Genomic DNA, 12,404 nt, shown 5'->3' with positions numbered 1-12,404 from the left:
GTAAATGTATACCTTATGGGAGCAGCCCCCTTCCCTCTAAAATTAAACACTCACAAAAAATTAATTCAATTCAAAGGGCTTTATTTGCATGGAGGAAAAAAAAAAAAAAAAAAAAAAAAAAAAATATATATATATATATATATATATATATATATATATAAAAATTTTCCATGCAAATAAAGCCATTTTAATTGAATTAATTTTTAATTGAATATATATATATATATATATATATATATATATATATATATATATATTCAATTAAAAATTAATCCAGTTGACAGAAATGCTAACGTTATGGATCGTATTTAGGAACATTGTTAATTCACTCCATAACCATCTCTCCATGTTACCTGTACATTTTAACAGACCACACTGTTAAAGGGTTAGTTCACCCAAAAATGAAAATTCTGTCATTTATTACTTACCCTTATGCCTTTCCACACCCGTAAGACTAACCTTTGGAATTAATCTTAATTCATAACACTCCGATGCTTCCTGAAGCAGTGTTTTGAAATCGGCCATCACTATATAAGTCGTTATTTTGTTTTTTTTTTGTTGGCGCACCAAAAATATTCTCGTTGCTTTATAATATTAATATTGAACCACTGTACTCACATGGAGCCATCAGATTTCCACTAAAATATCTTAATTTGTGTTCCGAAGATTAACGAAGGTCTTACGGGTGTGGAACGAAATGAGGGTGAGTAATAAATGACAGAATTTTCATTTTTGGGTGAACTAACCCTTTAATGATAATTCCGTCTCTCTATCACTCTCCAGATACATTACACAGTGTAGTCAGCGTAGTAATCAATTTCATTCAATATTGATTCAGTATTATGCGTTAATATTTACCGAAAAAATTGCTGCAAATAAAGTAGTTGCTGTGAATGTATTTTACGTTATGGGAGCAGCCCCTCTTCCCTCCAAAATTAAACATAAAAACCGATTAATGCTGTTTCTGCCACTCCCCAGGAAAAAAGGCTATTATACGTATGTAATGTAAGTGTCAACGTAATTGTAACAAAGCGGGACTCAGGCAGGGATCCATTTGCAAGCTTTATTAAATAAGAGTGTGGTCGTACAGGCAGGGTCAAAGCAGGGGCAAACAGGAACAGCAAGAGACAGGCAGAATCGTGGTCAGGATACAGGCAGTAGATCGGGGCAGGCAGATAGCACTCACAGGTCAGGAAACAATACACAGTCCAAAGGCAGGCGGCAGAGAATCGTAAAATGGGTAACAGACAGGCAGACAGGGTAATAACGCTCAGAATTGTACACAGGGTGAAACAAGACTTCGCCATGAGGTGGTGTGTGTGTGTGAGTCTTAAATAATTCAGATAATGAGCTTCAGCTGTATGTGGCAATAGATGATTGGTGTGGAGTGTGTGCATGTGACTGGCAGGGAGGATTATGGGAATTGGAGTCCAGGAACTGACGGTAATCGTGACAGTAATAATCAATGTATATTATGAGTCAATGTTTACGGATAATTGCTGCAAATAGCTACAGCTGTCTGTCCCGCTTTAAACCATTCAAACTGGTTGACAGCGCGGATTTGTTTGGAACTATTGAGAGCTACACAAACCGCGTGGCGGCGAGATCAAAGAGTGTCGCAACTCTCATATTTAACGGCTCTGGCCAAGTCACACTGGCTGGTGTTGTTCATTGGCCAGGCATCGACCAATAAAACAGCTTCATCACACCACCCCACTCTCTGCTCTCTCACCTCTGCTCAAGTGCAGTTTTGCAACAGGAATATCGCAAAAAGAGTAGCAAAAGTCAAAACGCCAGGAATTGAACTTGTACTGCCAGATCTGAGAGGTTGTAAGCACCGTACAGCGAAACTGAAGTAAAGTGCAAAAGTAAATATGTCTCACACATTTGTGTCTGTCATTTTGTAAATGTGAATGCAATTTTACACATTTGTAACTATTAATCTGCAACTTCAGCTTCGTATCATGGGTGATTTGATTGATGTCTGTGTGTGCAAGTCGAAACATTCAGCTTTTCACATCAGGGCTGTGAGTGTAAATTTAAATTTACAAATACAAATATTAATACGACAGGTTCTCACATTCAAATCAGCAACCTCTCGAGTTTTGCTACTGATTTACCTTCATAAAAAAATGTCAGAGACAAAATGTAACAAATTATAGGCTAAATATCACAGAGAAAAGTAGGCTACATTAAATAGCCTACAACATGTCTATAGGCTAAGCCAAAAATACACATAAACGAAAACGTTTGGCTTACTAGCTATACTGCAAAATGAAATATTTTTTAACATCCACGCAAGAACGAATGACGCTGACTGGCGACGTTTCAGAATGTCGGTTTTATTGCTTTTTTTTTTGGTCGATGTCTGGCCAATGAACAACGCCAGCCATACGGTGTTCATTTTAGGACATTCTCACACCTCAGTCATACAACGAAAAGGCGTCATGCCTCAGACTAAAAGGCTTCAGTCATCGGACAAAATAGCATCGTGCCTCAGACTGAGAGGCTTCACATCTCAGGAAAAACGACGTCAGGTGTCAGGTCTCATACAATTAGGCATCGGACAAAACAGCCTCAGACCAAAAGGCATCAGATGAAACAGATTCAGACAAAAAGGCATCAGACTAAAAGTCATCAGTTTTTTTTTTTTTTTTGGTTATGTTTTATAAAACTTTCTATTGGCTTTTATCCCATCATAATGCAATCCTTCAGTTATCTTTTTCTTTCTCCCCCCCTTTTATATTTATCTGTAACTATTACAAAATTGATTGATGTAAGGTGTGTGTGCATGCATGTTAATTATGAAGAATCTATCTATTGATGGTATTCATGTAGGCTATTTATCCCTTAACAATGTTCTTTATGTTTTTGTTATGATTATATATATATAAGAAGGTAAAGGTGTAAGCTGTAGGCTATATGATGTTATTTTATTCTTAAAGCTTTAATTAAATATTACACTGGTAAGGTTCTATACAGAAAAGAACAGCAATTTTCACATTGGTCAGCACTCTGTAGAAAAACAGCAATTATCTGAATTAAAATGTAATCGACAGTAGGGGCGCTGGAACAGCAGAAATAAAGCCGTTTCCCTGGTTACCTCTGTAAACAAAGCAGCTGTGGTTATAACAACGCAGTCTAATAGTTCTAAAGATTTTTTTACTTTGCTTATGAAAATGAATCATAATTTTACTACAAATAAAACAAAAAACATGGTTATTGTAGTTAACAAATAGTATTCAAATAGTATCAATCTAACAAAAAAATCATAGTTACCCCACTTTTACTATAATAAAACCATGGTTAATTTTCATAAGTGTTCACGATAGTTTGCAATACAAGCAATGTGTTATTTATCAAACAAATAAAACTAGCGAATAATACAAATTTACAGAATAATTCAGTATGTTTTATACAACTTGGTGTAACAGTTAACAGTTAGAAAACTGCGTACATGTGACGCCACTTTGAGGCAGGGCAATTTGCTTCCTTAAAGGTGCTCTAAGTGATCCTGGGTGGAGTAACTTCCTGTTGATGTTTGAGGTGTTGTCAAACAAAACAGAGGCTAGCTAGACCCTCCCTCCTCCTCCTCCTCCCCCTCCCCTCCGTGCTTCCTGAAACAATCATGAATGTGCATTTAAAATCATTCTTGTCGGTTATTGGCTGGAGCATGTTTATTATGTTTTTGTGGTCCAGGCTGCACCAGTTTATTTTTGTTGCCATTTTTGGAGCTTGTGGCGACTACAGAGACCGCGTTTTTTACAGTGTGTTCAGGGGACAGGCAGCTAGCGGATAGTGAGGAGATGTTTGCTGTATGTGACAAAAATGTTTTGGCCTAAAAACGCGTGACATCGCTTAGAGCACCTTTAAGTCCTTTTTGTCTGATGCTTTTATGTCTGATGCCTTTTTTTCTGAGGCCGTTTTGTCTCAGTCTGTTTCTTATCCCTTTTTGTCTGAGTCCGTTTCATCTGATGCATTTTGGTCTGAGGCTGTTTTGTCCGATGCCTAATTGTATGAGACCTGACCCCTGACGTCGTTTTTCCTGAGACCTGAAGCCTTTCAGTCTGAGGCACGATGCCATTTTGTCCGATGACTGAAGCCTTTTAGTATGAGGCATGATGCCTTTTCCTTGTATGACTGAGATGTGAGAATGTCCTAAAATGGACACCGTATTGGCATGCGGAAATAAACATTTTGCAGACCTCTACTGGACAGGGCTATTCACTCCCAAAATGGTACAACACATCTCTTCCAGTAAATCACGTGACAACCAAGACCAATGTAAAGAAAGGAAATGTAGCCTACAGCTACAGCTGCTGTTCAGTATGCTTTCAAATTCAAACTCTCGTCTGTCTGCTGTACGATTGGACACGAACAATGGGGATTTTATCAAAGTCCATTCGGAACCGGCATGATTCGCCTAGGAACGGTAAATCAATAAAACTTTCAGATAAAAATGATTGCTAGTGATGATCCTGAGATGGTGATTGAGATATGTAGGCTACGTTTGAATTTTAAACTGATCTCTCGTTTTCGGTTTAAATTTACAGGTTTATATTGAAAATTAATTTGACATTTAAGTTGCCTTTCTATAATCGAACGGTTAAAAGTGTATGTATGTTCAGTAAAACTTTTAAACCATAATATAAAACAAAATTAGCCTAACATAAGTAAAATGCCATTTTCTGAAGAAAATGTTACAACACAATATTATAGGCTAATTACGTTACATTTTAAAACGAATAAACAATCTATGGCTTAAAAATACTATTTTATGCTTTTACATTAAATTGCATTTGTTCGAATATTTTTTATTTTTTTTAAGTGAAAGAAAAAAAAAGAAAAAAAAAAAAAAAAAAAATATATATATATATATATATATATATATATATATATATATATATATATATATAGCCTATATATTTGAATGTCGTGCAATTTTGGGAACTCCCTAATTTTCAACGAGCGTCAATCGAATGTCCGATATAAAAACAGTATTACCGCTGCACACTAGGTTGGCTTTAGTTGCTCATGCAATATCTAGATTACGGATTTCCATTCTACAGTGTGTGACTTGACTTCTTTTAAAGGACAAGATGTCATGTCTACATGGGAAACTAATGTTTCTTGGAAGATACAATATGATTGTACATCTGAACCATTCACAAAACCAACGTTGTCTTCTACACTGGCAAGTTTTTTATCAATAAACAATTACAATATATAAAGAAAAATCAACATTGCACTTCTACAGGGGTATTTTGTATTGCTATCTTTAACTGTGTCCATTCCTAATTTTTGAATAGATAAACAGAATGACAACGTTTACATTAGGATCAAAGGTAAAATTTCAACAAGTTTACTTGGATTCATTTGCTAAATCAGCCCAGAATGACTGCTTTGCTTTTTGTTACATGATTTGTGTATTTGCATCCACACAGAAACAAAGCATCACATTGGACACTTTTAAACACATTATAGGAGACCTGGCAACACAGTTAGAAAGAGTCACAACAAAGGTACATTACTCATTGTTACTGTTTGTAAGGTATTAGACGTTTGACAAGCATATTGTCTCTGTCTTCACATGCCTTCATTATAAATGAGATCATCTACACCATCATTCTTTTGTCTAGACACTAAGTGACTAAGTTTTGCTTCTATTTTCTATTTTAGGTTTTTCGACAGTCTGAAGCTTACAGTGTGGTAGATGATTTGAGTTTGGAGGAGTGTAAAGTTTTTACAGACAGATGGTCTGAGGAACTTAAGTGTTTGCGTTCAAAATACAGAAGCCACCTAGGCAAGGTAAAATTGGCTCAAGATCTATATTTATACCTTAACACAGGGTCCAAATTTAACACCTCAGAAAGTGCCAAATGAGAGTTAAAATTGGCTTTGGTCCGGAAATAAAGCACCAATGGGCCTGTAACTTTATCAGGAAATGCAAGTCTATTGAATCATGCATGACTCCCACAAAGATTAGTTTTTAAAGAACTCAGAACTCCATGGCGAAATATTCCATGGAAGAAACACACTTCACAAATTTTCATAGAATTTTGAATGATTTGCGTGTATGTTAAAGTAATCAACTGCAGTATATGTGCTTTTAGTTGTGTATTTATTTCAAGGAAGTAAAGGAGAATGAGAAAGAAACAAGATAATCAGTTAGGGAGTTTCTCTAATTAGTCCCTTTGTTTCATCAGAAGCCATTATACTGTTGGTAACGCTTATGGTTAATGATATTTATAGGTAGTAATGCTGATGTTATTCTACTGCTGCTGGTGAGCTCCATAAAGGGTAATGCAGTGTTTCATGTACTTGCATCAACAGCCTACAGAAAGCTATCAGAACCATGAGCAAACATTCATTCAACCCTAATGCCTTCAAGACAACTAATAATCAATCAGCCTGTGTCTTTTAGGATATAGTATTGCAGATGCAAAAAAAAAATAACTGTTAAAAGGTAGTTAATGTTTCAATATTTGTATCTCATCAGATTTCCAATGTTGAGAGATTCAGAAGGAGTCTGGAAGGTCTAAACATCAGAGAAGATCAATTTCAGAAACTGACAGAAGCTCAGAAAGATTTTCTCTGGTTTATTCATATTTTGAAGTCCCTTCCAAAGGTCAGTGATGATTAAAAAAAAAAAGTTTCAATACATGATTATACTGAATGCAGGGTCATTTTAAGCTTTTGCATTTGAAAGCGAATCTATCTGCTTAGTTAATTTCTTTCTTTTCTTTAGTCCTCAGTGTGTCAAGAAGGGTGCGCTAGAGTAGAGCTGTTGAATTTTTACAGACAGTGGAAGAAAGGGCAGTTGATCAACATGCTTCCTATCATAGACTTTATCATGAAGACACTACTTAAGGAAAAGGTATCATACTAAGATCATATTTGTACAGGTGTTTTGTTTGTTTGCTTATGTATTTACTATAGCATTTGTTAGCCACATTTATACATCAGAAACATGAAAAGTAAGTGAAGCAACGTGAAGGCCAAGTATGGCATTGGCAACCCATACTCAGTATTTGTCCTCTGCATTTAACCCATCCAAATTAATGTACACAAATTAGGAGCAGAGAATAGTGAAAAAACACACACTACAAACCATGGACACACAAACCCGGAGCAGATATGGTATTATTGTATAAAAAAGAATAAAATAATCTCAAAATCTTTACCATGGTCAAAAAGGGTGCTAGCAAATTTGTTTCATAGCCCAGTTTGTCCTTCAATTTCAAGCATGTAACTTAAAAATCAAGAGACTTTTATTATTGAGAGACTGGATCAAGGGAACCTTCCTATAAGGTTTGACTACCATTTGAAAAACACTTCAGGTGTTTAGATGCAGAACTGTAACCCAGCTGGAATGACACTGAACTCAGACACTGAACTTTAGTATAGACCCCTTAAAAGTTTGTAAACATTGCAACGTTTCCTGGTGGGCGGGGCTTAGCTGGAGGCAAAAAGAGACGCTGGACTCAATGTTGACAAGCGTAAGCTAGCATGTTTTAGGAGGGATTTATTAAACATAGATGCAGAAGAAGGTTCATAACTGTCCGAATATGTACAATCACTGACCGTGACAGCTATTTTTGTAAATTAACTTAAGTTTTGGATATTTCCTAGACAACATATGAATTACTTTCGGGTGGTTCGGGGAATTTTGTCGAGGCATATTGTCTAATGTAACCTAACGCTGGGCTAACTATGATTGTGGCTAGCAATGTGGATTATAGAGACCATTCAAAGGATGGCACACACATCTATCGCTGTATGTTTGTTTAACATTTAAGCTAGCTAGTGCGCTGAAAATTGGCGACTTTTCACCTATAAAACAGAAACTTGCTGATTTGTACTAGATAAAACCAACACACCATTACATATACATCGATTATTTTACCTGATATGAAGTGTGCACTGAAAACACGAGCATTATTTATGATTGTCTCTGTCCAGTCTGTACGCCGTATTGCATTCAACCACAATTATCTTTTTGATTTCTGTGAAGGAATGTCTGCCGGGATCTGGTAAAACTTTAGTTTTGAACCAAAAGTCCTGTTCCTTCTATTCTGGCAGCCAAAAACACAACAAGATGACATTTTAAAGTCAAAACCTCAAACTTTTAGCGCGCCTGCTATGAGTTCTTATTTATGTTTTGCCTCCAGCTAGAGCGGTGACGTCACCGTGACGTAGGTGATTAAGGGGTCTATTGTGCATGTATGCTTATGTTTTCCCTCATTGAAAATCCAGCTATTTAGTGCCATGTATGATCTATGTACATAACTTTTGTTTCTATAACTTTAGGATTCCATTTTGAAAAGGAAGCTTCAACATAGATCAGCATAGATGGAAACAGGTGAGACTTTTGGTTTACGTATGTGTTACTTTCACTTAAGAATATGGGTGTTTTTTTTTTGTAAGTTGCACATTTACAAGAAAGACTAAATTAAATCATTCCTTCATATAGAAAGAGAAACATTTCATCAGCTAGAAAGAGAAACAACCAATGGCAAATGTTATTTGAGGTGGAAGGTTATTTTCAGGGTAACACTTTCTTTCTCTCCATTTATAGGCTAACAAGTGTCAGTGCATTAACTCCCTCGGGTCGGCGGTCACGCCGGCGTGATCACCGCGTTTTTTTTCTAACCAGTGTGAAAGAGACTCAAAATACACCATTTTAATCTGTGGAATATCTTCTTTTATTTGTGTACACTCAGAGTAAAAACAAAATGTTGTGCTTTTTGTAAAATAAAGAAAACTAACATGATGCGTGATCTCTCGTCTCCCTCTGAACGAACTCCAATCTGATAGTTCTCAGAAAATGAACTGTAACTTAATGAATACTAATCACAAAAAAATTAGACTTGTGTCTAAAGAAACGTTGAAATGTCAGGTTTTAAATCGTGTAAGTCAAATCAAAAACAAACATTCTGTGTTTATGTAATCTGTATGAAAAGAGAGCCATGTCAGAAGTCCTTGATTCAGCTCATTATCCGCTAATGCGGCCACGCCCACGGAGTCAGCGCTATTCAGAGCCAAATTCAGTCACTACATGCATATATCGTCTCAATCGTGTATTTATTGTCTTGAAAAGTGTTTTGAATAGCCATAGTTAGCGATCTCTGGCCTCTGTTAGTTCAGTTATTTCCTGGATTGCCTATTCTTCTTTAGCATTGGCATTTGTGGACTAAAAGTGCACAGAGCGCCCTCCGGCTGCAGTATGAATTGAAACAGTATCCAGCGTTCATAGTGATAACAATAAATATTGAATAAATATTACTCCTCTGTATAGAAAATTGACATAAACATGAGAATCCATCAATATTTCTCCAAATGTGCATGCTTTTAAGCTAGAAGGCTATATGAAATGCCATAGAGGTAACATAACTGTTCAGACACTTTGTATCATAGAAATGCATTATATTTTAAAGAATGTAATAGAATACCATTATTTTAAATTGTAATAATATTTCACAGTATTGCTGTTTTTTCTGTATGTTTGATTTATATTATGATGAGCTTGAGACATGATCAACAGAGGGTTTTTTCACAGCCTACCTGACTGAAAGAGCTCATTATTTATGCAGCTCATTAGAGCTCTTTATGTGATTCTTTTGTCTTCTCAGGTGAGAATCACCCATTATTCATGAGGATTCACGCCTCCACACATACTGTGTTTCTTGACCAAAGATGTTTTTGAAAATTTAAATCTCTATTGTTTTATATGAAGGAGTAGGAATGATAATTTTTACACAATTTTGAAGCAAAAACTCTAGTCTACAACCTCCAATACCCAGAAGTCTTGTGAACACAGATTTAATATATGTTTTTTGGCTTTATTTCAGTGACTTAAGTTTTTTGTTTTTTCAATAACCACGCATAAACGTTATTCCTTCAAAAATACAAACATGTACATACATGTTCCTTACATATTATTGTAGCCTAGTTTGTGCTGAATACAGTGTAATGACACTTTTTCCATTAATATGTTTATGAACAGCTGAAAAAAGCACAAATGTCAGGGCATGTCAAAACTTCTCCAGGCCCCAAATCAGCCTCAGACCCCTGAGGGTTAATAAAAATTTGAACTGCATTTCTAAAAGACTTGATTAACAAATCCTCACCTTGGTATCACCATTTCACCAGTGAGCTTCAGAAGCACAAGAACTTAACAGGATTTAACTTGCCAGGATTAAAGCAAGCATAGTGGACATGCTTGCTTGTAATGAAGAACAGAAGGCATTTGAGCGCTAAAGACAAACAAGTGTGACTGACTGATATCAAAGTGGATGGTAAATACATGGAAAATCAGATGGAAATGTTCGGAGAAATTTCTGATTATTTCATTATTTAATTATTCTTACATTTCTTCTATCTGCACAGTATCAAATGAATAGTATCAAATGCACTTACATCGATATAGATACAAAATAAATATGATCTCATACACAATACTTTTTTTCTGACTGCATTTCTGCCATCACACAACTGATCTAAACATGTTATAATGTGATTGCGCTCTAAGTGGCATAATGATCACATGAATTTCACATGAATAACTGTTTTTCACACATGACTGTGGTAATTTGTACATTAAGTTGCAAAATGTGACTTGGCTCTCAAAGTAATGTTTTTGACTCTGAGATTAGGATATGCAGTTAATATGCAAAACCTGCAATATCACACTGCAGTGCTGTTTTGACATGTTTAAACTTTACATTATTCATGTGGTTTGAGACATTTTGTTGTTCTTTCGCTGTGCTTTTGAATGGGCTTAGGCCTTGGTAATAACAGTTATAAACAAATTAATGATTACTTTGTGAAAAAAAAATGAAGTTAAAGAAATGTGCACTAGAGGGCAGAGAAGTTTAATTTTTATCCAGTTTAAGAAGGCGTACAAAATGTACTATATGATGTACATTTTGTATGCCTTTTCTGCAAATACGATTTTATTTTTCATCATTGTGTTGATGTCATATGTCAGGGTTTATTAATTTTAAAGGATTGGTGAAATTAATTTAATACAAATTGCACAATAGAAAAATAAGACAGGGCTTCAGTCATTGTAGTAGTACCTTTATTTGGGGTCAGATAAAATCTTGACATAAAAAACAGTAAAAGACCATTATATGTGCAGAGCATAAAATTCTTGTTTCATTCAAATAAATATTGGACCTACAACCTGGCATTCAGACCCTATAATACCAGTTCTCAATTACAATATTCTGTCTTTTTAATGGATTTGGTTTTGGCAGTCCAGATGTTACTGATAAAGTATGTAAATATTGTACAGAAATTGATTGTGGGTGTATAAACAATAAGAATTTTTATGGCCCAGGGTCACTATATAACAAAGACAAATGAATAGATAAATATAACTATTCAGATCAATAGAGATAGAAATTCAGAATGTTCACAAATTCAATACTGTTCACTCCTTGTTACTATTTCACATGGGATGTACAGTATAATAAACAGAAAAAAAAATCAAGATTAAAAGTGATATTAAAATCATATATATATATATATATATATATATATATATATATATATATATATATATATATATATATATATATATAGGCCTATATATATATAGATATATACTCTACCGTTCAAAAGTTTGGGATCAGTAACATTTTTAATGTTTTATAAGTTTCGTCTGCTCACCAAGGCTGCATTTATTTATTTAAAAATACAGTAAAATCAGTAATATTGTGAAATATTATTACAAGTTAAAATAACTGTTTTCTATTGGAAAATATTTGAAAATGTAACTTATCTAATTAATTACATACTCTGTGATTAATTAATCTAAATTAATCGCATACATAATTTTTGCCTTGAAAGTATTTCAATTCAAATGAATCAATGAATAATCAGCATTAGTGATATTAAAGTTCAAAAACTCTTTTATTATTATTTTCACTGTTCAAATAATGGCCATAACAATCAACAATATTACCTAATATGCTAAGGAAATAAATTGAAAAGTGCTTCAGGAAGAAGATTTGATGATGTGTGCTGTAACACCAAGGTAATTGTGATTGCTAACTGACGTCCAGTGATCCCCTGTCAGTGCGATGTATTCCGCTCCCGCCAATACATCTTTTTTTTTTTTTTTTCAGTGTCGTACAGGTGCTGGATTTTTAACATAATGGTATATATATATATATATATATATATATATATATATATATATATATATATATATATATATATACAACACTTCTGGCTGGTTCTCAAATCTGATTGGCTGATAGCCGTGCGACATTTTAGTGATAACAGCACTCATACCTTTTCACTGTTTGTATCACTCCGCTTGAAGTGACCGTCATGGCGGCCGAGCAAATTCACCGTATTTTTGCTAATACTACTTGTTGTACCACGAACTGTAC

General features: G+C 34.7%; 1 protein-coding gene across 9 annotated transcripts; it reads left to right on the top strand.

The window, feature by feature from the left end:
- The first annotated feature begins 4,226 nt into the window (after positions 1-4,226).
- Positions 4,227-10,460, top strand: zgc:113314 (uncharacterized protein LOC619272 homolog). Of its 9 annotated transcripts, none has more exons than XM_048193787.1 (9): positions 4,232-4,432; positions 5,070-5,194; positions 5,310-5,345; positions 5,445-5,522; positions 5,680-5,808; positions 6,500-6,628; positions 6,749-6,877; positions 8,311-8,362; positions 10,153-10,460. In XM_048193787.1, the coding sequence occupies exons 1-8, from the start codon at positions 4,381-4,383 to the stop codon at positions 8,350-8,352; spliced, it is 720 nt and encodes a 239-aa protein (XP_048049744.1). In that variant the 5' UTR covers positions 4,232-4,380; the 3' UTR covers positions 8,353-8,362; positions 10,153-10,460. The 9 variants fall into 9 exon arrangements, with proteins under 9 accessions (XP_048049750.1, XP_048049748.1, XP_048049749.1 ...); XM_048193785.1 differs by having other exon boundaries at positions 10,007-10,460; XM_048193786.1 differs by lacking the exon at positions 10,153-10,460 and adding an exon at positions 9,633-9,690.
- Positions 10,461-12,404: the final 1,944 nt, after the last annotated feature.

Source organism: Megalobrama amblycephala, linkage group LG6 (genome assembly GCF_018812025.1).
Source record: "Megalobrama amblycephala isolate DHTTF-2021 linkage group LG6, ASM1881202v1, whole genome shotgun sequence".
NCBI lineage: Eukaryota > Metazoa > Chordata > Actinopteri > Cypriniformes > Xenocyprididae > Megalobrama > Megalobrama amblycephala.
This window is presented reverse-complemented; position numbering and strand designations above follow the sequence as displayed.

Excerpts from the sequence above, each read along its gene's own strand:
- zgc:113314 (XM_048193787.1), top strand. The coding sequence starts at position 4,381 with ATGGGGATTTTATCAAAGTCCATTCGGAACCGGCATGATTCGCCTAGG. Across the intron at positions 5,346-5,444 it reads CGTTTACATTAGGATCAAAG|AAACAAAGCATCACATTGGA; the intron begins GTAAAATTTCAA and ends GCATCCACACAG. Across the intron at positions 5,523-5,679 it reads TAGAAAGAGTCACAACAAAG|GTTTTTCGACAGTCTGAAGC; the intron begins GTACATTACTCA and ends TTTCTATTTTAG.